The sequence below is a fragment of the Mastigoproctus giganteus genome, chromosome 8 (genome assembly GCF_048544385.1).
Source record: "Mastigoproctus giganteus isolate SK-2022 chromosome 8, ASM4854438v1, whole genome shotgun sequence".
In the NCBI taxonomy this organism is placed as follows: domain Eukaryota; kingdom Metazoa; phylum Arthropoda; class Arachnida; order Uropygi; family Thelyphonidae; genus Mastigoproctus; species Mastigoproctus giganteus.
Genome location: NC_143582.1, coordinates 186,124,342 through 186,147,918, shown reverse-complemented (window position 1 = coordinate 186,147,918; position 23,577 = coordinate 186,124,342). Strand labels below are relative to the sequence as shown.

Genomic DNA, 23,577 nt, shown 5'->3' with positions numbered 1-23,577 from the left:
CTCTTTCTCTCTCTTGGGGCAATTCAGAATTTTTATTTTATTTTGGCTGGCGCAGCATAAATCTCAGACTTCCTTGCACCATATGGCTAATAATAACATTAAAGTGGCCACAGTGTATACGCCATACATTGTCCGTCCAAATTCGTTTTCAGGGTTTCATCTGATTGTGGTTTAGCACTCTCTTTAACATACCATCGTAATTTATGAAACGAGCCCATTTAAGTTTATTTACTACTGAGGTCAACTCTGCATGAATTGTTTAAAGAATCTAATGTTTACGTCGGTTTCAAGTCACTGTGATGATATTGGCTATTATAGTGCTTGAATGTTTAAAACATTTCAATTTTTTTTTTTTTATTTGGATGCCGTTGAGAGGTGCTGACATCTATCGCTTCATATAACGATGGTCACTTGTTCCGTCCCTGTTCTTTGGCGTCATCTATGGAGCGGGAAAGACAACTAAATTTTCGCTGAGCAACAATCCCGTCATGCATTCGAATGTTTCTCGTTCAGCATGGCGTCGGAATTTAACGTTGGTGATCTTGTGTGGTAAGTGGATTGTAATTTTCAGTAATTAGGATTCTGTGAATCCTTCTCTGTAGGGCTAAGGATGAAACAGACTCTTATTGTTTATTTTTACTTGTTTAGGGCGAAAATGAAAGGATTTTCTCCATGGCCTGCCCGGGTGAGTACGCTTTGTGTTTCTCAGTTTAAATTGCTCCGACAACAGTTGCGCGGCGTCCATGCTTCTATACGGCTAATCTGTACTTCCCAACACCTAAATTAGTATTTATAAGACTTGTAATAAAGCCTTTTACTTGGAAAGTGTACTATATTAGAACGTTTTGTTCGCTTTAAGTATTTAAATAATAATTTTCACACTTGGAATGCAATGATGGACAGTTGAGTATTATATTACAAAGTGGAGAGCGTCTGCTTGCCGTTATTGGATCAAACCTATCTCCAAGTAACCGCCGGCCTCTCGATTCATATTCGATAACTGCGTATATCATGTGGCCGGTGTTACTTTGTGTAATGTAGTTTTATTTCATTTTTAAACATATTACAGTAGAGAACCCAAAATAAACAAAATGTAGAATATTTTCAGATTTCTTAATGGACACCCTCCACTTGATGTATTTTTAACATTTCATGTGCATTAGAAAAGAATATATAATAACACAAATTTCTAATAACATTTTGTCCATTTCAAATATTTAAATTTTAATTTTGACATGCATGTGACCCCTGGGTTTGCGAAACAAAAATTTGAATCATTGCCAAGTGACAGTTTTGTATGTAACGGGTTCTTCGTGGGTGGTGGTGGCGGCAAAACTTTTTATATAGATATCCTCTGAAATAGAAAAGGCATTAATGTATTCCACAATATATCTACACATGTATATGTCAGAGGTGATATTAGTCATTTATTATTATTTTTTTTTACTGTTGATCATATGATGTTTTTAGTGTGATATAAATTCTACAAACATGGCAATTTTAGGTGATAACCTAGGAGGTAGATGCTGATAACTATAAATACCTAAAAACTTAGAAAGTGCAAACAAAATTCACAGTTTTTGTGTGAAGAATTTTGAACACTGCTACTTCTAACAACTTTTTAAAGATAAATATGAACATTGCTACTGAAGGTAATGTCCAAGTTTGTTTGGAAAAATTGAATAATTGTATTGCATGAAAGTAATCACTTCTTGATTCATTACAACTGTGATTTGGGCCAATTTGTAGTTTTCTGCTGAAAGAACTGTAATCCTGTTTTGCTGAGTAAATGTGAATAATACAAGTAATGGTATACTAATCTGCTGTATATCCTGTTTCTCATAACATAAAAAAATAAATAAAAATATTGCATACTCAACCTGAGTGGCAAACATATAGATGACAATAATACCAAGGCTGTTAAGAGTATAATATAACACATTTGTTCTAGAAATTAAAAAAAAATAATAATAATTTTTTTCATATAAAGTAGCAAGCATCAAAAATTATTAGTGAAGCAAAAAGTGGCATTATGTATGTGAGGGCCAGATAAAAATTGTTGAGAATTCATGAAAAAACAGATGATAAAATTTGGAAATTATCACTTACTCAATTTTGGCTAAGTGATATAATTTGAAGAAATAAAGTTAGTGTAACAGATAGTTGGCATTTTTTCTTTTATATGTGCATTTCTAAGAATCTCAGAAATTAAAACTATTATTCAACTTCCAGTAGATGCTGGTTAGAAGTATTGTCATAGGTAGTAAACAAGATTTCAGATTATCAGCTGTGTTAATGATGTGAAGACACAGTGGTGTTCCAAAACCATAAGTTGTGAATGTCGGGCATAAGAAGAATTGAACATTGACACTTCCTCTTATTATAATTTCATACCCAAATGCTAACATTATTCCTTTTGTGAGCCATAAGAAAGTGGTTTTAAGAGCTTCTCTGATTTTTAAAGTAAATGTTTTACATACATTCTTATATAATTTCTTTGTTACCTGATTATATGATAATGATTAAAAAAAGTAGGCAGTACCCTGGGACAGACTAACCAGAAGGGGTTGCCAACAAAAGGATTAAAATAATATAAAACTATCAAGCTAGACAGCAAATTATGTAAATAACACTGTGATAATTATTACACAAGCTGAGTTCAAAAGTCAACAGAAATAGGCTTGATCATATTATTATAGGCTAAGTGGCCTATAATGTCTAGTTAATGCTGATTACACCAGATGTTGCTTTGTTAATGAAAAATGAGTCAATCTGGTAACACTGTTATAGAACAGGCTCAAATCTTAGTTTTTGGTGGTGAAACTACCCTACTGAGTCAAGTTTGGGATATCATGAAAGTCACATTCTGCTGCCAAAAGTTTCATTAAAAACAGACAGTGCTTCCCATTATTTGGAGTTGAATATAAGTGTGTCAGGAGTAAACTTAGCGAGAAACCCATCTATGCATTAAGTTAGTAGAAGAAAATTTTCAGTAGAGGTGATATCACAAATGACTTTGAAGAAATGCCAAAATGGAGGAGGAATATGCAAGTTGATTTGAAAGTTACTACCTATTTTGGGAATATAAAAGATGTAATCGAACAGTGCTTCTTAGACAACTTAACAACTGAGCATAGCACCATTATTGTCAACCTCTCAGTTTGAGTGCTACATTTTCTGCTGACCATGAAGTACTCAGGAATACTGCCACTCACTTTCCTGATAAAAACCTTGGCTTTCACTGGTAGACTATTTCTTTAGTCCATTGCCAAAAGAAGGGATTCATCAGGTGGTCAGATCAGGTCTCCTTTCTGCTACATCCATCTGTTAGGGTTAATGTCTAACCAGTTTTGCACAGAAATACTGATATTGGCAGAACACCATACTGCATAAAAAATCATTTTCTATGGTTGGGTAATGCAGGAGAACCAATATTTTGAAATATAGCAAGCCATCTTTCTGAATTCATAGTATCTTGTAAAATGTATTGGCAGAGGAATTATTTTTATAGAATTTGTGGGCTTTCTGTTTCTCTTTAAATAATAACTAATGAGTATTCCATGATGGTTTACTGGGGGTGGAAATAGCAAATTTTTTGACATGGAGAACCAGTGAGCAAATCAAAAGCAGGCATCTGATAAAGGAACATCTTGATTGGGAGAAATTCATCACAGCTGGTAGGCAACAAGGTAACCAATCTGTAATTGAGTATGGTCTCATTTGAATACATATTTTTCAGTTGAGAAGATACCAGTGGCATTGCACAGGGGGCTATCTAGCTAGCCATCCAACCTTGTGAGAAGGGGGAGTTCTGTTCATTAGTTTCATCATGTATACAGTGAAAAAAAAAAAAACTTGCAGTTCAATAACTGTACATTTAATTTGAAAAGTACAACGTTCCTTTTCGATTCTAAAACAAAAATGTTAACTCTGTTCTTCTCAAGCATGTGACAATTAAAAAAAAAAAAAAGTTCTTGGAGACTGGCTGCCTCTCTTAAAGGACAGAGCAGCATTATCCATTGCTAAGCAAAGTGGTCATCTATCATGTAAAACAAAAAAGTTCCTGCATAATCCTAGAAAATTGTGTCAGTGAGGTGTTAAAAATGTCACAAAGCAGTTTGGCAAATCCTCAATAACATATAAGAATGAAACCATATCAATTGAAGCTATTGAATGAAGTCAGCGAGGACAACAAAGTGTATTTTAAAATCAATAACGAAAGCATGTGAAAGTCCATATGATTATGCAATGTTATTGATGTAGCAACATAATTTTGTGTTGAAGTGTAAATTGGCACAATATTATGTGCATGTGGATACATTGAATCCTCCTGTATTTGTTGAAACCACCCAAAGGTAAGCGTTTTCTGCAATGTCAGAGGGAAAGGTTTCTGCCCCCCCCACCTCCTGAAGATAATTATGATAGGAATCATCTACTTTCACCTGTTACACCAATGGCTGTTTCCTACTAGGCAATGAGAAGATATTCATTATGTAATGAGTACCTCCTCATTGTTGGATTGGCTTTCTTGATTGAGCTTTCCTCTGTGGATTTTGTAAAGGATGATGTATACATTCCCTTAATGTCACTACACTACAAAAACTGAGGTATCAGATTACAGCATATGGGCTACAGCAATTCTGTGGAAAGAACTTGACTATCAACTAGATGTGCTGAATCACACAAGGTGCCCACATAGAACATGTAGATCAGGGCAAAAAACTTTGCATTTTGGAATCATTTGGTGCATTGCACATTTAAATTAAATGTTTAGTTATTGTGCTGTGAGTTCTTGGGTTACCTATGGCATCATGAGAAACCCCGTACAGTTAAATAAATGTTCGGCATCTTTTAAGTCCTTTGTTCGAGAGGAAGGAATTCAGAAGTGCTAAGTGCAGTCCTCTTTGCAGTCTGAACAATTTAATGTAAACAGTGAATTACATTTCAGGTAGGCGCCTCCGTAGCCAGGTGGAAAGGAGCAGCAGTGCATAGCACACGCTTCTTGATTAAACCGGGGTTCGAGCCCTTCACCACCAAATACGGAGGATGCGGAAAGATCAAGAGAATGACCACCGCATATCCCCAGAGCAATATGGCCTTAGTTGCTAATGCTCCTAAAAACCAAATAACAAACATTTCAGGTGCATTAGCAAATAGTAATAATTTATGATTTATAGCAAAAAAAAAAAAAAAAAGAGCAAAAATAGCAATGACTGTTGTGTATGAACTAAGAGCACATAGTTTCTGTGCATCCACCATATTGACCATTAACTCTCCCAATCAGTGCATGACAATGAACATAATATCCATTGCTTCAGTTACAATAACAGTATATGGATAATCTGTATGAAAAAGAAATAATAAATACTAATTTCTATTGGTTAAATTTTAATAAAATTTGGAAAGGGTCAACAAATCATTCTAAAAGAGCCAGATATAAAATTCCATGAAAATCAGTCTGTTGAGAATTGAGTAATTACATGTGAATGAATGGACAGAGAAGTGCTAATTGTTAGATTTCTGTGGGGCCAATTTTGATCAAATTTGGGATTACTTAAAAGCCTCTCTAAAAGAGCCAAATATTAAATTTTGTTACTATCAACCCACTAGGAGTCAGAGTTATTACATGTGGATGGACAGACAAAAATAATAATTGTTGGCTTTCTGTTGGTCCAGTTGCTAAAAGAGCAAAATATAAAATTTTATGAAAATCCATCTTCTAGGAGTCAGGGTATTATGGGCAGACAGTAAATGATTGAAGATAATAGGCACTATGCATATGTGTTAATGTGCCTAGTAGTGATGTGACAAACAATATACAGTCAAACCTTTAAAATCCAACCGTAGGAACTGATCTTTGCAGGATCTTGGAATTTTCTAGATTTCAGATAATGATATCATAGAAATTATTTCCCCTACAGAAAGGGTAAAGCATAGTTTAAACAGTCAATTTAATGAAGCCCCAATGTCAAGCATCTTTGACAATACAACTTTTTCTACAATAGAAAGTGACCTATACATGTATTTTGGAAATAGTAATAGTATTCACTATATAGGACAAAGGAAGATACAGGCTTTTGCTGCACTCCCAAAAAAAAAAAAAAAAAAAAAAAAAAAACACACCAAGCAGATAAGAAAATTCAAAGGTCAACTATCCAGTTGACCTTTGAATTTGTTCAAACTGTCATGCCAGCCCCAACTATGAGGGCAACTTGTTCTAGCAATCAGTGACTCGCTGGCTAAAAGAAAACTTCCTACAATCTGATCTAAACCTCAACTCCTGTAATTTGAATTAGGACCTCTAGTTCTGGAATTCTATATAACAATGAAAATTCTACCATTCATTTTACCAATCCCTCTCAGTGCCTTGCATAATCATGACATCCTTAACCTTATTTGTATCTTTTGGCTTCAGTACTTTTCACTGCTTTGAAACTATCCCATGCTATCTTTTCTGCTCTATTTGACTGCCCAGCTCTGCAGTCATCCATTTTGGCATTCTCCTCCTGTAATATTTTCATAATGGTGGTATGTATGCATTCCTGGCTTCTGTGATTTTTACTTTGAATATTGCATAATTCAAATCTATTAGTCCACCCTCAGCAATCCGTCCAATTCATAATGCCGTATAGCGCCTTGAACTATCAAAATCCCATCTTCTGTAGTTAAAACTCATGCCTTTACCTTTAACTAGTGCAAAGTCTTCATCTTCTTCTTCCAACTGACAATTATATGATCACTTTCAGACAATGGTTCCTGCACTTTAAGCTATGTGATTTCATCTGATTCATTAGTAATGATGAGGTCAAGAATATTCTCTCACACCTAATACTTTATCTGGTACAAATAATAATCTAGTTTATTTTAAAAAAATTTTTTTCCCATGGTTATTTTCCCTCCCACTTATTCCAATCAATCTGAGGAAGATTAAAATCCCCCACAATAAGACATTCATGATTGCTTGCCCATTTAAGTGGCAAATGGACAAAAGTTGCAAAGTCAGTGTTTACAAATGGCAATTTAAAAGTTCCAAAAATATTCTCAATTCAGTAATGTTCAGCAAGTCATTACTTCTGTCTTATATTTCATGTACAAATAGTGAAACTCGGATTGCTTATTATAGTGAGTTTGTAATGTTTTCACAAGCAGAAATTAGATAATCCTATAACCTGAAGAAGAAAAAAATATATATATACAGTGGTACCTTGGATTGCGAGTAACTTGGTCTACGAGTGTTTTGCAAGACGAGCAAAAATTTTTAATAAATTTTAACTTGATAAACGAGCGAGGTCTTGCAATACGAGTACAGTCAGTCCTCGTATAACACGTGTTTACACTACACGAATTCGATCATACATGATTTATAAATACGCGAACGATATCTTATATAACACGAACCGAATTCGCTTATGCATGATTCGCCTTTGTGTTTACGAGAAATGGCAGTCGAACGCAGAATCACCCCAACTGAACGCAACACGATAGGAATGAAGAGGAGATTCTGAAAATGTATTTATGTTTTTTATATCAGTGAAGGGGAAAAACATTTCGCCATAATAATGTAAAAACCCACACAATTCCAGCTATCGGTATAATCGCAAATGCAATTAGATCGAGTTTACTACCAGTTTATAACAGATTCCACTAGCAGAAACGTAACTGCAAATTTTTTTGTTTTATGGTAGTAACCCCTAGAAATGTGCTTTAGTAAAATGTGAGGTGTTAATCTCTGCCTTTACGATGTTGTTTATTCAGTTGTTACACGCCCGCAGCTTTATGTGTATCACGTGTGCCCCCTCATTTTGTAATAGTGCGAGCGATGAATCTGTTTAACGACAGTGCAATGTCATATTTCCGTGAAATCCTCAAGAGGAGGCAAGTGTCATTGGAGAGGTTCCTTGTTAAAGTCGCACAAAAAGAAAGAGTCAACAGATAGCAGTGATTCCGTTAGTGACAGTGAAAGTCGTCCTACCATAAATCCGATTGCTTTATGTATATTAAATTTAAATATTAAAAATATGAAAAGGTATGTATGTATTTTGTATTAAGGATTTTTACAGTATATGAATATTTTTGAGTTTTGGAACAAATCATCTGGGTTTCCATGATTTCTTACGGGAAAATTCGCTTTGATATACGAGTGCTTTGGATTACGAGCACATTTCCGGAACGAATTATGCTCGCAAACCAAGGTACCACTGTGTATATATATACAGTCAAACTTCCCTGTAACGAATTCGATAAATCCAGCGAAAAAATTCGTTATACAGAGAATAACTTTTTTATTAGAAATTATCTAATTAGAATAATGAAAACGAATCTACATTTATTGTTAATGTATTTTATTTCAAAAACATACTTATTTAAATTACGTTTACACAATTTTCGCTGGTAAGTATCACAAATCAAAAAAAAAAAATCTGTAATTTTCGTTTGCACAGTACAATTAAAAAATTGTCTGATTCTCAAAGAAAATCTCACATTTGTTCAGAGCATTAAAAACATTATCAGGAACATTTTCACAAAACTAGACACATGAACCGGCGCCTCCGTAGCCAGGTGGGAAGGAGCAGCAGTGCGTAGCACATGCTTCTTGATTAGACCGGGGTTCGAGACCATCACCACCAAATACAGAAGATGCAGAAAGGTCAGGGAATGACCACCGCATATCCCGGAGCAATATGGCCTTAGTTGCTAATGCTCCTAAAAAAACCAACCAACCAACCAACCAACCCATACGAACCGTTATTCAAGCGTTAATCATTTCTACGGGTTGTTCTGATGCGTCATTGTTAATTTCTTCGTGATCATGGTCGCGTTTAACACTGTTCAGCAGTATTTCATCTTCATTTGGATGTACTGCTGTGATCTACATAAACATAACTATCCAGTGTTATTTCATTTTCGATCGTTTCCAGACGATTCTAATAATGTCCAAAAGTTTTTCATTTGTGAAGGGGGCAGGTCATCTAGTTCGACTTCTGTATTCAATGCAAATCCCGCTTTCGAAAAACAATTTTGAATAGTATATTCAGTGACATCGTTTGTCCAAACTTTTGCCAGGTCAGAGATGCAATCTCTAAGGTTAATTGTAACCTCCAAGTTTCTATTTTCTGATAACGCATTGACAATCTTCATTATTATTCTCTTTCGATAATGAAATTTAAAATTTTTAATAATGCCTTGGTCCATTGGCTGGAGTTTTGACGTTACATTTGGTGGTAAAAACAACTTTGCACTTTTAAGTTTGGCAGAAATACTGGCAAGCTGTGCCGGACAGTTGTCAGTTACCAACACGATTTTCCTTTTTTCTTTTGTTATACGCTTGTCTAGTTTTAATATCCATTCTTCAAAAATATCACTTGTCATCAGGTGGTGGATGACTTTCATCAACCAGTGAAATACCACCACTTTGCTTATTGGAGGCTTGAAGTGGTGAAACCCATGTTTAGTCTCTTGAGCAAAGTTTCCGGCACCCCCCCCCACCTCCCATACTTGTCTTTCAACCCATGCATAACCCAAGCACGGTACTAAGTACTATAGGTTCTAATACCTCTCGTGTTTTGGGGTACACATAAAAAAATAAATAATAAATAAAAAAAAAGGTGTAGTCAACCTCCAAAGATTTTGTGCCTCTAAAACATCTTGGGTTTTTTGATATTCCGATGACTAAAAGTCTTAATTTTTCACTTCCTGTCATATTTGCTCCAACTAGCACAGTGATTCTTTCTTTGCTTTGTTTTCCACCAAAACATTTATCATCCTTAAAAGCAAGTGTTCTATTCGGTAAACATTTAAAGAATAAACCCATTTCGTCAGCATTAAAAACATCCTTACGCTCATATTCTTCCAAAATCTTCTTTAACAATAGACTGCATAAAATATGTTCATCAAATAATTATGTAAACATTGAACTTGCAACCATACAAGCCACCGGCGTACTACGGTATTGTTCCTCCAACTGTTGCAATCTTCTTTCCTTACATTAACACTTTCTCCACAAATAACGTTTTCCACAATTCTGTGGCGCTTCTTAAATTTATCTAGCCATCCAGTGCTCGCATTAAATTCTGTATGTCCAAAGGATTATGCAAATTTCAGAGCTTGTTGCTTAATTATTGAATATCCCGATATTGGGATATTCTTTTCACGTATCACTTGCACCCATATTAGAACAGCTTTATCAACATCTTCGTATATACACAACTTAATTCGCTTCTTGTCTTCTCCTCCTTCGATTGCATTTAAAATTGATTCTCGATTTTTTTTAAAATCGTAGATAAACTGCTTGCAGATGTGCCATATTTCTCCGCAACATCTTTTTTCTTAAAACCCTGGTCAATATCATAACAATCTTTTCTTTGTCATTAATACTTAAACACTTTCTCTTCGACATTGTTTTCGCAATTGTAAAAATTACTGGACTGCAGCTCTTGCCGATACATACACCGCAAACTTCGCTGCACTGACCATATAGTGAATTGTTAGTACTGTACCGCCTACTCAATGACGTTCGCTTGCCAATTCAACTGTATCACTCCCTTTGAAGAAATATACGACTTTGTGAATTTCTTTTATTCTGCTTTCATTCATATATACACGAAAGAAAATTTATGATTAACGTATGTTGTATGTTACTTTTCAGAAAAGAAAAAAAAATACAAGAGCATATAGCCTATGTGATTGATGACAAACGAAATTAAAAAAAAAAAAAAAATCATAGAAACCATCTACTGGGAGTCCAGTTAGATGAGAACGGACATATCATATAAAGAGTGACATGAAGGTCACGTGGTACAATTTAGGTGAGAAGTGAATGTCACTCAGTAGGCGTTACTAAAAACCGACTATGGTAGCATTCTGTGTATTGCCGCTGCAGCGTGCTAAAGGTTTACCGCAGCGAATTTCGTTTTCCCCTGAGCCAACATCAATTTACAAATCTACGCTATTTATTGTAAAGTTTACGACCACTTTTAAGAAAACCCATTTGGTTTAATAACTACCAAAAATGAAACAAAGACCCTCCTATGGGCGTCAATGGCCACAAGTGTTCACTAAAAGGATTATTATTTAATTCCAGATGCTAATGTGCAATTTCGGAAAGAAGGAGGCAGTATATTTGAGCGGTTGTTTAGCAATAAATACTTGAAAATCTTCAAAAATGCTTTTACTAATTTTTTTAAAAAATCGTTATAGAGAGACTAACACTTCGTTATATGGGGTTAATTTTACATGTAATTTCGTTTCAAGGTGCAATGTTTCGCGAAAAAATTCGTAATATAAAGAAATTCGTTAAATAGAAGTTCGTAATAGAGAAGTTCCACTGTATATATATAGTGATATTTTTGGAGCACAAAAATATCAATAAGTAAACTCCTTCATGCTCTGAGGCTTTAGCCAACAAATGTCTTTTAGACTAAACCAATGCACACCATCGGGCATATCTCGTATTGTGGAGTTATACTTCATAACTGGGTTGTCACTATCGCAACACCAGGGTACCTGCCAATGAGAAACCAATAAGCTTCTAAATGGTGCTGCCTGGGTGGTTCACAATGAGGTATAATTAAAACGATACATTAAAACTACCTTAGTAGTGTAAATGATGTTTGTGCATTAACCAGTGCATGAGTAAACTCCTTCATACTCTGAGGCTTTAGCCAACAAATGTCTTTTAGAATAATGAATATTATGAAAGTATTTAATAATGTACATTCCAGGTTGAAATTTATCTTGGAAGGAGAATGTAATAATGCTAATAATATATTAGCCCACAAATGTTTGCTAGCATTTAACCAATTTTTGAATGCGTATGAATAATGTACTGCATACCTTATTTTGGAAAACAAAGTCAACATTTTTTTTCACATGGGTTTATGAATCATGCATACCCCGAGAAATTAATATTTACTATACATTAAAGAGCAAACCAGACAAATTACAAATAAAACAATTTTATTTGCATTCCTTACATTCAGCAGTGTTTTTCATCTCTCATACAATTATTTAAAAATACAGAATACAAGATAGTCGTGAAACCCATCTGTAAACTAGTCCATATTCAAATCTCAGTTATTTCACAGACCAGCTGATCCTTTTCAGAAATTACCTTAATTTTAGTATTCCTTGTACCAGTATACCCAGTTAAACTCTGATGCTTCATATCAGGGTTTAACTAGGTATACTACGAAATGGAGATTTCAAACAACATGTAGCATCAATTCCAGCTAATTGTCTTGGAGGCCTCAGAACATTCACATCATTCCATTACTTGTAAGTTTTTATTTGCCTTTGAAAACATCAAAATAATGGACATAAGTATGATACCACAAAATTACTGATCGCCGAGACTTTAGAAATGACATTACACTGAAGTAGTAGTAGTAATGGAGGCAAGTAATGCAAGAAAGCAAGCACATGAGCTTGTGTAACATCAGCCAAAAAAAAAAAATAAATAAATAAAAATAAACCAATTTCATACATCTATTCCTTCTAAAAGTTTGTCCAATCCCTCCTTGAATTTATTTAAGCTATCAACTTCCACAACGACAGATGGAAGTTTGTTCCAGCAATTAACCACCTGCTGGCTAAAGGCAAATTTCCACATATCTATTCTACAACTTTCCTTAATTTGAATTTATGCCCCATCAGAATTCAGCATGCTCAACCCATTCAAGGCCTTATACACCTCAATCAGATCACCTTGCAGGTGCCTAGTCTCCATCCGCTGCAATTTGCAGAACTTAAGCCTTTCTTGGTAAAAGGACCCCTTTGTTCCCCTCACTAATCTTGTTGCACTTCTCTGTACACGCTCAAGCAACTCTACATCCTTCCTAAAATGAGGCCTCCAGACCTGTATGCAATACTCAAGGCATGGTCTGACCATTGCCCTATACAAAGAAATAATCGTCTCCTTTTCCCTACTAGCAAAATTCTTGTATATCATTGACAATACCCCATGACCTGCTCTGGCAGCCTGTCTGCATTGCTCAGAAAACTTCATATCTGACTGCACAGTTACTCACAGATCTTTTTCATTTTCTACCACCATAAGTATAGTACCACACAGTTGGTACGTTTCTCTGGGGTTATTTATACCCATATGCAGTACTTTGCATTTCTCAATGTTAAACTTCAGTCACCACTTCTCAGCCCATCTATCCAAATTTTCTAGACCCTGTTGCAGTAGCACACTGCCATTACTGTCATTAACAACCCTGCTAACCATTGTATCATTTTCAAACTTCGACATAAAACCTGATATACCTTCATCAATATTATTGATAAATATACAAAACAACAGTGGGCCCAACACTGAACCCGGGGGGACTCCACTAATAACATTAGTCCATGAAGAGCAGCGTCCATTGATTACCACTCAAATTTGTCAGACAAGCTTTCCTTTAACAAACCCATGCTGTGTCTGAATTATTACTGCAGCCTTGTCTAGGTGATCCTGCAATGCATCTTTTACAAGTGACTCAATTATTTTCCCCAGAACAGAAATTAAACTAACTGGTCTGTAATTACTCGTATCACCCTTAGATCCCCCCTTTGTGAATTGGGGATACATTTGCATATCTCCAGTCCGTGGGGACTTCCCCCGAATCCAACGATGATTTCGTAATTATGGTTAAGGGTATGCTTACTTCCTTTGCCATCTCCTTTAATATAACTAGATAGATCCCACCCACCCCAGGTACCTTTCTGATGTTTAACTTCAACAATTTCTCCTCCACTTTGCTCTCAGTTATTATAAAATCATTAAGCACCCTGTTATAGTTTGATAAACATCTGGCATTTTCCTCCCTTAATAATTCCTCATGTGTGAATCTAGATGCAACACATGCATTTAGATTATCAGCTATCTGAGCAGGATTATCAACAGTAGAACCATTGATATCAAGTGGACAGATCTGATTCATCCCCTTCCTTTTAAAGGTTATATAAGTAAAGAAATCCTTGCTGTTTTTCTTAGCATCCTTTGCCAAAGATTTCTCGTAACCTGCCTTCGCTTGCCTGATCTCCTTTGTGACTTGTTTATATACGTCATAGGCGTCTGTGTCACCTGATAATTTATATGTATCCCAATCATTTTTCTTCTCTGCCACCAGTCTCATTAGTTCATCTGACATACATTTAGACCTAAACCCTGAACAATATTTCTTAATCGATATGAAAAGGCTAGTAGCCACAATTAGTTCCTTGAATGCTTCTCACTTAGAATTTGCTGTTGATAACATCATCAGTTGGTTCCCCTGTACAGAATTTAAAAACTGTCTGAGACCACTGTTCACCTTTATGGAAGAAAAAACCCTTCTCTTTACCCCTGATTGTAATTATATCTTTAAGTAATTCCCACTTCAGTACACTGTGATCACTGCCACCTAGTGGTTCCTTTATCTGCAAATTCTTTATACACAAATAATCACTGCTGATAACCAGATCAAAAGTATTGTGCTCTCTGGTTCCCTCTCGAACATGCTGCTGCAGAAAACAGTCATTGAATAAATCCCCAAAAGTCTTGCTAGTGTGCGAATGACCAATCCACAAGTTCCAGTCAATATCTGGGAAGTTAAAATCCCCCATTATAACACACTGATTAACTGGCCCATTCATTTCTCTGTACAGTTGTTTGTTGTACTCATTAGAGGCATTAGGCCTATACTCCTACCCTCAATTTTGCTTTACTAGTGCTTATGTCACACCAAACTGACTCAACATTGCACTGTTCATCTATGTCAACAGGATGCCACTTCCTTAGATTTTATGTTTTTCTTAATTAACAAGATAACACCACCTCCCTTTCTGTACGTATTGTACTCCCCAAATTTGAATTTCCCACAAATGCCATAAATATAAGAACTTCATATTTACTATCTGACTAATTGCATGAGCTCAAATAAAAAGCCTTCCTGATGCCACAAGGGTTATTTAAAGTCTCATTTGCTTAGTATCAAAGTTTAACTTATCTGTGAGTGCGACTTGTTTGTTGAAAAGTCCTGTCCAGCTTAGAGTTCAGCTATTTTATCATTTTAATAGACTTTTCTTTTGGCATCTGTTCAATGCATTTCTGCATTCTTGTGTTATTGGCAGATGGGCACCTTTAAGGTAAGTGCCTTTTTTTAGATCTTTTAGAAAGATTTGTTGATCCATTCTAAATTTCATTAAACTGGACCAACAGAAATGCAGAAAATCTGTATTTTATTTTTTCATATATTCTAATATTTCTGTATATAAATACAAGTTTTGTATGTTTGGATGTTAATTGAGAAGGAAAAGTCAAGACTGACAGCAACTTTTCAGTATATATATATTTTATTAGTCCCTGAAAGGGTTTTAGGCATTTTCCGATTCTGTGGACACTGCCCTCTTCAACCTCTACTTTTCATTATTGAAGAAGTAAAAGTTCAATCGATGCCAAATTTTCGACATGTCCCAGGGGAGCTTCTGAGCCCATAGTCCCCATATGCAACCCTTTCCTCCCCTCTCGTACCTATATATATAAATGACATCAGATTTACACCAAATTTCCTTTTCAGCACATTTTGTTAATTCCTAGGGAGATTTTAATTCCAGTTCAGGTTCCAAGTGTGCAGAGGTTACCCCCCCCCACAGAACCACTATTATAGATTTAGAACAGCAACTCTGACCATTTTCAAGCATTTGGGATTTATTTAAAATATTCTTAAGGACCTCTGTACCAAATTTAATGTCAATTGATTAACCCAGGGTTCTCAAACTTTTTTTGCTGCTGCAGCACTCTTAAATAATAAATGAAACTTTAACGAAATAAAACAATGATGGAATCTTACACTTTATAATATTTGGAAGTATTATAATCATTGCCTTGGAATAAGTATTACGATCATTGTCTTGGGAGTAAGCAAAAAAACAATCGTATTTCAAACCTCAGGCAAATTAAAAAAAAAAAAAAGAAAGACTTAATTTGATTGTGACAGCTTGAGAAAATTTGGGTTAATTCATTTCTTCCCTACCCTCCAAAAAAAAACACTAACACTCAAATCCTATCCCACAGCGATCCATCACATAAAGTTCAGGTGAACAGTTCCTGAATTTAAAAAAATGGCAAAGGTTTGGCAGTATTTTTTTTATTTTTATTTATTTATTATTTTTTTTTTTTTTTTGTAAACCCCAAACACGAGAGGTATTAGAACCTATAGTACTTAGTACCGTGCTTGGGTTGGAGGTTGAGAAGACGAAAGAAGATATTTGTTGACATTGGACTTGAACTTCTGTAGACTGTAATTTTCAGGAAATACGTATGAAGGAAGGTAGTTCCAGAAAACAGCAGTTGAATGAATAAACGAGGAAGATGAAAAGTTGGTTCTGTGGGTTTGAAGTCGGACAGTAAATGGATGTTGGCTGGTGGCGGCACGTGTTCGGACTGTTTTGAAAGAGAGAGCGGGAATTATAGAAGCCAATTCAGAAGAACAGTGCCCATGGAAGTATCTGTAGAAGAGGCATGCAGCAGAAAAAGTACGTCTATGAGAAAGCGAGTGGAGAGACTCTGTTCGAGATGAATCATTAATTAATTTAACTGCCCTCTTCTGAATGGAATCAAGAAGTCTGAGAGAGGTTTCGGGGTCACCACCCCAGATGTGGGAACAATATTCCATGGCAGGGCGGATTTGCAATTTATACAGAGTGAGCAGCTGTTTGGAAGAAAAGTAATGTCGAGAGCGAAAGAGAAAACCAAGTTTTTTAGATGCAGAGGAAGCAATATTTGTAATGTGCTGCCAAGAGAGATTAGAAGTCAGAGTAATCCCCAAAAGAGATATATCATTTTGCCTAGAAATCGGAGTGTCACTAATGATAAGCATAGGAGCAGAAGAATCCTTTTTGCGAGATATAAGACAAGACTGAGTTTTAGAAGGGTTGAAATCAACTAAGTTGTCTTTGCCCCACTGGAGAATTATCTGAAGATCGGCATTTAAGGAATTCGTAGAAGATTTTCGAGAAGTTGAAGCCGATTGAGCAGGACAAGGTTTCTCAAAATGGAAAGTGGAATGCATCATGCTATCATCGGCAAAACTATGGATAGGATTTCCAGTCAATGGAAGAAGGTCATTATACAAGAGGAAAAGAGTGGGGGATAGAACTTAACCTTGGGGAACACCGGCATTAGTGGAGAAGTTAGAAGACAGAGAGCCATCTACCATCACCCTCAGTGAGCGATCAGAGAGAAAACTGGATAACCAAATACTAAAAACAATTGGCAAATCAAAAGATGGAAGCTTGTTTAGAAGACCTTTATGCCAAACACGATCGAAAGCCTTTGAGATGTCGAGCAACTCCTTGTGTTTCACTGAACCTTTCCATTCAATTTGTCCATAAATGGGTAACATAAGCCAGAATATCACCAGCGTATCGACAGTGACGGAATCCATACTGACGATCATTGATCAGACGGAAGATTTCTAGGTAGTTTAAGAGTTGGCAGTTAATTGATTTCTCCATTACTTTAGAAAGATTAGCAGTAATTGCAATGGGACCATAATTGGATGGGAGGGATTTGTCATCATTTTTAGGAACTGGCTGGATATGAGCAAATTTCTAATCAGTAAGAAAAACACCTTTGGAATAAGAAAGTGAAAAAAGGCGGCAAAGAATAGGAGTAAGTTCAGGAGCACGGGTTTTGAGAACAAGTGGAGAAATACCATCGGGACCTGGAGCTTTCTTAGCATCAAGATTTGTCAAAATCCTTTTGATGGAAGACCACAGGAGACATTGAATGGAGCGTGTTGGGAATGGTGGGAGGTGTTTTACCAAGATCATTAATACATGAGTTGGAAGAAAAATGGGATGCTAGCAGGTCAGCTTTATCCTTGGCTGAAGTGACAACAGAACCATTTGGTTTGGACAGAGGTGGGAGCAGAAATGGACAAAAGTTGCGGCCAATAGCTTCGGCAAGAAACCAGAATGCTCGGCTACCATTAGGGCAAGAAGCAAGTTTTCTACTTTTAACCTGTTCAAACTCTAGTTTGGACTGATTAATAACTGCTTTACAATTGTTGCGAGCTTTGGTGTAGACAGAAAATGAAACTGAAGAATTAGAAACAAGCCAATTACGATATGCAACATTCTTCTCTTGAACAGCCTTAGAGTATTTATTGGAAAACCAAGGTTTAGATAAAGGAAGAGATTTTAAAGTGGAGTGTGGGATAAAGGATTCCATTCCTGCAAGAATAATTTCACTGACACGATCTGAGCAAACATTGACATCAGAAGTTTTGAAACACTAATCCGACCAAGGAAAAGAAGAAAAGAAATCTTGCAGGTTATCCCATTTTGCATTCTTGTAATGCCAAACAACACGAGGTTGGGAATAGCCGTGAGATAAAGGTTCTGTTGGAGAAGAGACACTCACCAAGTTGTGATCTGAAGTGCCTAAAGGGCCTCTCACTTTGACCGTGTACTTAGAAGGGTTGTTTGTGAGAAAAAGATCAAGCATATTGGCTGTACGATTAGGATTTTCTGGTATTCTTGTAGGTAAATGGACAATCTGTGCAAGGTCATTAGTAATTGCAAAAGCCTCAGCATCTCAACCAGCTGGGTCGGTGTGACTAGAAAACGGAAGCCAGCTGGAGTTGTGAACATTAAAATCACCTCACTGTTAGGAAAGTTGGACTGGAGAAAGTCAAGTTGCAAAGAGAGGAAGTGAAAGAGCTCCAAGTGATTAGTGGAGTTGGAGAACAGTAGAGACAACAGATGAATTCAACACAATGAGGTAGAGAAATTTTATGCCAGAGAAGATCAAGGAGAGGAGATTCCAAATTGTCAAGTCTCTGACAGGGAATATCAGAACGGACATAATGCACAAGTACCACCTTTGAGGCGAAAGGAATCATACAGCGAATAATTTGGGCATTTGAGATGAGCAGTAGTTGAATCAACCGATAACTGAGATTCTGTCAGAAAAAGCACATGGGGTTTGGCAGACTTCAAGTGGAAATGGACATCTTTGAGATTAGAATTGAGACCACGTATATTTGTGAAATGAATTAGAAAGTGCTTGGGAGGTTTAGATCTTTTCGCAGATAAGCTTGCTCTATTAGTTTGACAATTCATGGTGTATTCTATAGTAAGAAAAAGTGGGTAGGACATGCTGTATGAAGTAATGAAATTTTTGGATATGGCATACACATGGTAAGAATATACCCAGATCCTCGACATAACATGACCTCGACAATGCTTCCCACATACACACTACTCGGACTCCCTCCAGTTACTATCTGGCAGAGTAGAGGTAGCAAAATTATACACTAGCTGATCCGGAAGCCTCCTAGAGAGTTACCAATAGGTTCGGTCCGGTGTACTAACTAGCGGCCGGCCTGCGAACACCGTTTTAGAGCTGTACTCTCGAAATGTAAGGAATAATGGATCCCGCCACGATGTTCATCATAATCTCAGAAGTCATCAATCATACTGCATGATGGAAGAGATAGGGAAGGGTTGACCGGAACTTAGCTCTAGAGCAGGGGTGGGCAACTTTTTTCGTCAGCGGGCCGAATGAAATTTTCGCATCTTGATGCGGGCCGGAATAAATTGAACGATTTAATAAAAAAAATCAGAACCTAAAAAAATGTTATATTACTTGAATTACCAAATTATTAATGTATTTTTAAAAAAAATATCTGAATGTCCAATTATCATTGAAAATGCGGCATTCGGCATCAATTTTTCTTTTTTTTTTTTAATTGGCTCATTTTATGGGCTATAAATTATATTAAATTAAAAATTGTAATAATTAGAAAAGGCATAAAATATCTCGCACCAATATTATTTTTTTCAATAAGAAGTCAAACCTAAAGGAACTTCGTTCGATCAATGCTACAATAATAATTAGGAAATAACTCTTTGACGCTGCGTAGAATCACTTGGTTACTGTTGTACTGGCCGCGATTCCCGATTGAACCGAATTAAGCCGAACGTTTACGTCGAGTGTAGTCAGGTATGGATTTTCTATATTTATGCATTTACCGAGGGGGCCGGATGTGGCCCGCGGGCCGGCTGTTGCCCACCCCTGCTCTGGAGACTAAACATGGATTCCACCACTTCGAGCCTGCAATAAGCAAAGTGGTGGTATTAGCATTAGTAGAGGCATTTGATGCAAGAAAGCAAGCTTATGCAGCATCAGCCAAAAAAAAAAAAACCCCACCTCCACTTCACCCCTCTGTTCGTTCGAAATACCTGTCCAGCTGAGCCTTAAACTTATTTAGGCTATCAACTTCCACGACAAGGGATGGAGGTCTGTTCCACCAACCAACCACCCGCTGGCTAAAGGCAAATTTCCGCACGTCTATCCTACATCTGTCTTTCCTCAATTTGAATTTATGCCCTCTCAGGTGATTATTCTGAGCAAGAGGAAGAATCCCATCAGCATTGAGTATGCTCAAACCATTCAAGGCTTTATACACCTCTATCAGATCACCTTGCTGGTGCCTAGTCTCCAGACACTGTAATTTGCAAAACTTCTTCGTAATAGCACCCCTTTGTTCCATTCACTACTCTTGTTGCCCTTCTCTGTACTCGTTCCAGCAGATCTACATCCTTCTTGAAATGAGGCCTCCAGACCTGTATACAGTACTCGAGGTGTGGCCTTACCATTGCCTTATACAAGGGAATAATCAATTCCTTATCCCTGCTAGAAAAATTCCTATATATCATTGACAATACACCATGAGCTACTCTTTCAGCCCATCTGCACTGCTCATATTGCCTGTATTGCACCGGTTGATGAATGAGAGTTATCTACTACCTAGTACTGCCTGGTAACATAGAGGGGCAGCGTTCCTCCATGTGGTGTGGGCACCACACCGCGACCTCTGCTTAAGTTGGTTCACACCTGGGTGGTCACCCACCAAGTACTTGTGCATGGAAGTTATACCCAGGATTACTAACAGTCCCACCATCGTGAAGGTGCAAGCAGTGGATTTTGGTGTCACAGACCATCCGGACTTCGCCGAAATTGGGGCCACTTGAGTATGAATACAGTATAGAATTTTTTTAAATCCCGAGATACTTTATTGGATAATTGAAGATGTTTGAATTCTATTCAATGTGTATATTACGTAATTTGTTATTATCATATCATTACCTTCAGTGAAACTACAGGCCCTCCACAACGGTTTAGTGGTTTTACTACTTTTCACTAATGAAAATGATGAACAAAGAATTAACTGTTTGATATTGATGAAATTGAAAAGACAATAGGGATAACTATGATACAAAAGGTTGGATTAGAGATGTGTGGTCCCCTGAAGTGCTTTCCAAGAAAGTGACTTTAGTTTGCAGAGGAAGGTGCAATTACAATGTTTTTAAAACTCATTATGACCATTAGCTTCATATTTTGTAGAAAACCCCTATAGGTTTCCTAGTAAGAGAACAAAAGTGCCTCCAGTCCTCTTTTAAATTTTAGACTACAGTGGGGCCCCAACATCCAGCAGTAATTTGTTCCAAAAAACCCATTGTATGTTGAAAATATTGTAAGTTTAAACCAATAGTACACTGATTTCCTGTAATTCTTTCCAAACGTTTGGCAGCAATCCCAACAACACGTAAAATAGGTATTTCTTAATGTTATACTTGACTTTTGCATAAAAAAGAGTGTTTTATAAAGAATATTTAATAAATAGTTATAAAGTTAAAATTAAAATTAAAACTTCTTAAAATTAAAACAAAATTAAAAATTAAAACATCTTAAAATTAAAACAAAACAATAAATTAGCATTAACTTAGACTTGAAATGCAGGACTAATGAAATAAATGGTGATGCATTGTGGTGGGATTAGGTCAGATGTCATGTGTCTTTTCAGTCTTTTATGTTTTGCTGCTACTGGCAAAGAACTGTCCAGAGTGGACTGTTTTTACGACTTTTTTGTAGCCTCCTGAAGTAAGAAATGTTTTGTTTCTTACTTCGTCTTCCATTTTGCACATCATGAGTTCAATGTTGGGGTGTTTTTTTACCACTTCTCTTAAACGCTCCCAACAAGAAATGATAGTCTTCAGCTGACACTTTTTGGGTGTGCTCTTCCTTTCCAGTGTCATTCTTCGTAATTTTCTCCATCTCTTGTAGTTCCTCTGTCGTTAGCTCGTGCCCATGAGTGCCAATAAAGTCCTCCACATCCTTTTCGTCAACCTCCCCATTGTTTACCAAGAGTGACAATATCATTTGTCAAAACACCATCATCTTCAAATAAGTCAAAGTTATGATTGATTAAAGGCCATATCTTTTTCCAGGCTGAATTTAAACATCTGGTGGAAGCATCATTCCAAGAACTTACGATTAGCCTCACACAGTCTAGGATGTTGAACTTCGACCTCCAGTATTCTTTGAGGCTGACAGCATTTTCCACAGAGGTTGCTGCAAAGCAACTTGCAAACATTTTCTTGGTATAGATTTTCTTGAAGTTTGCTATCACTTGCTGATCCATTGGTTGAAGAAGAGGAGTGGTGTTGGTGGCAAAAATTTGACTTGAACAAAGTAAAATTGTGCCTCAAGAGATTGAACAAGGTCGGGATCATGGCCTGGCACATTAGCCAGCAGGAGCAGTGCCTATGCAGGAAACTTATTTTTCTCAAGATAACTCTTCAGTGAAGGACAGAAAACTTCAAGCACCCATTCATTGAAGACACATCTTATAACCCATGGCGACTCCGTAGCCAGGTGGGAAGGAGCAGCAGTGCGTAGCACACGCTTGATTGGACCGGGATTCGAGCCCATCACCTCCAAATATGGAGGATGCAGAAAGGTCAGGGAATGACCACCGCATATCCCGGAGCAATATGGCCTTAGTTGCTAATGCTCCTAAAAACCAAATAACAAACTTGTAACCCATGCCTTCTTATTACTGCACCAAAACACTCCCAGCATGCCTTTGTTCACGTTTTGTTGTTTAAATACTCTGGGGGTGTTAGAGTGATACACCAGCAAAGGCTTCAGCTTAAAATCTCCAGATGCACTGGCACCCAATGTAAAAGTGAGCCTATCTTCCATAGGCTTATGTCCAGATAAACTGGCCTCATCCTTAGTGTGAGGTATGTTCTCCTGGGCATTCGCTTCCAGATGAGGCCGGTTTTGTATAATTAACAAAATGCACTCTGCTTACACAGTGGACAAGCGCATAAAACAGAAGATAAAGAAACTGTTTGAAGTACTGTTACATGCGTGAGTGTTATGTTGAGCAATAACAAAGACGCTGATTGGTTGAGAATAATCGTACGAATGATGTACTGCACACCACACATCTTAAAATTTCCACCAATGCATCGTTCCAGCTATATCGGAAAGGCATCAGTCCTTAAAATAAAAGATCGTATGGAAGGTGAATTGGTTCTTGAGAATATCGGATGTTAATGTCATCGGAAGTCGAGGCCTCGCTGTATACTCCATCAAAAAATCCATTTCAGACACCTTGTCAGCCAGAGCCTTAAGCAACAGCCTAGTCTTTTAAATTGCATCGTTTTCTTCTTCCTTGCTGTTTTCAACTTTCTTTATTTGATATTGTCAAAGCCCTTTCTTTCTATATCATATGCCAAACTCTCGGCCCCGGG

General features: G+C 36.8%; 1 protein-coding gene across 1 annotated transcript in view; it reads left to right on the top strand.

Annotated features, from left to right (window-relative positions):
- The first annotated feature begins 434 nt into the window (after window positions 1-434).
- Window positions 435-23,577, top strand: part of Ndf (Nucleosome-destabilizing factor) — a 259,722-nt gene continuing 236,579 nt past the window's right edge. Inside the window, exons 1-2 of the mRNA XM_090379090.1 lie at window positions 435-549; window positions 649-685. Coding sequence (XP_090235216.1) covers window positions 515-549; window positions 649-685 — 72 coding nt within the window. The 5' untranslated portion in view covers window positions 435-514. The remainder of the gene's footprint in view (window positions 550-648; window positions 686-23,577) is intronic.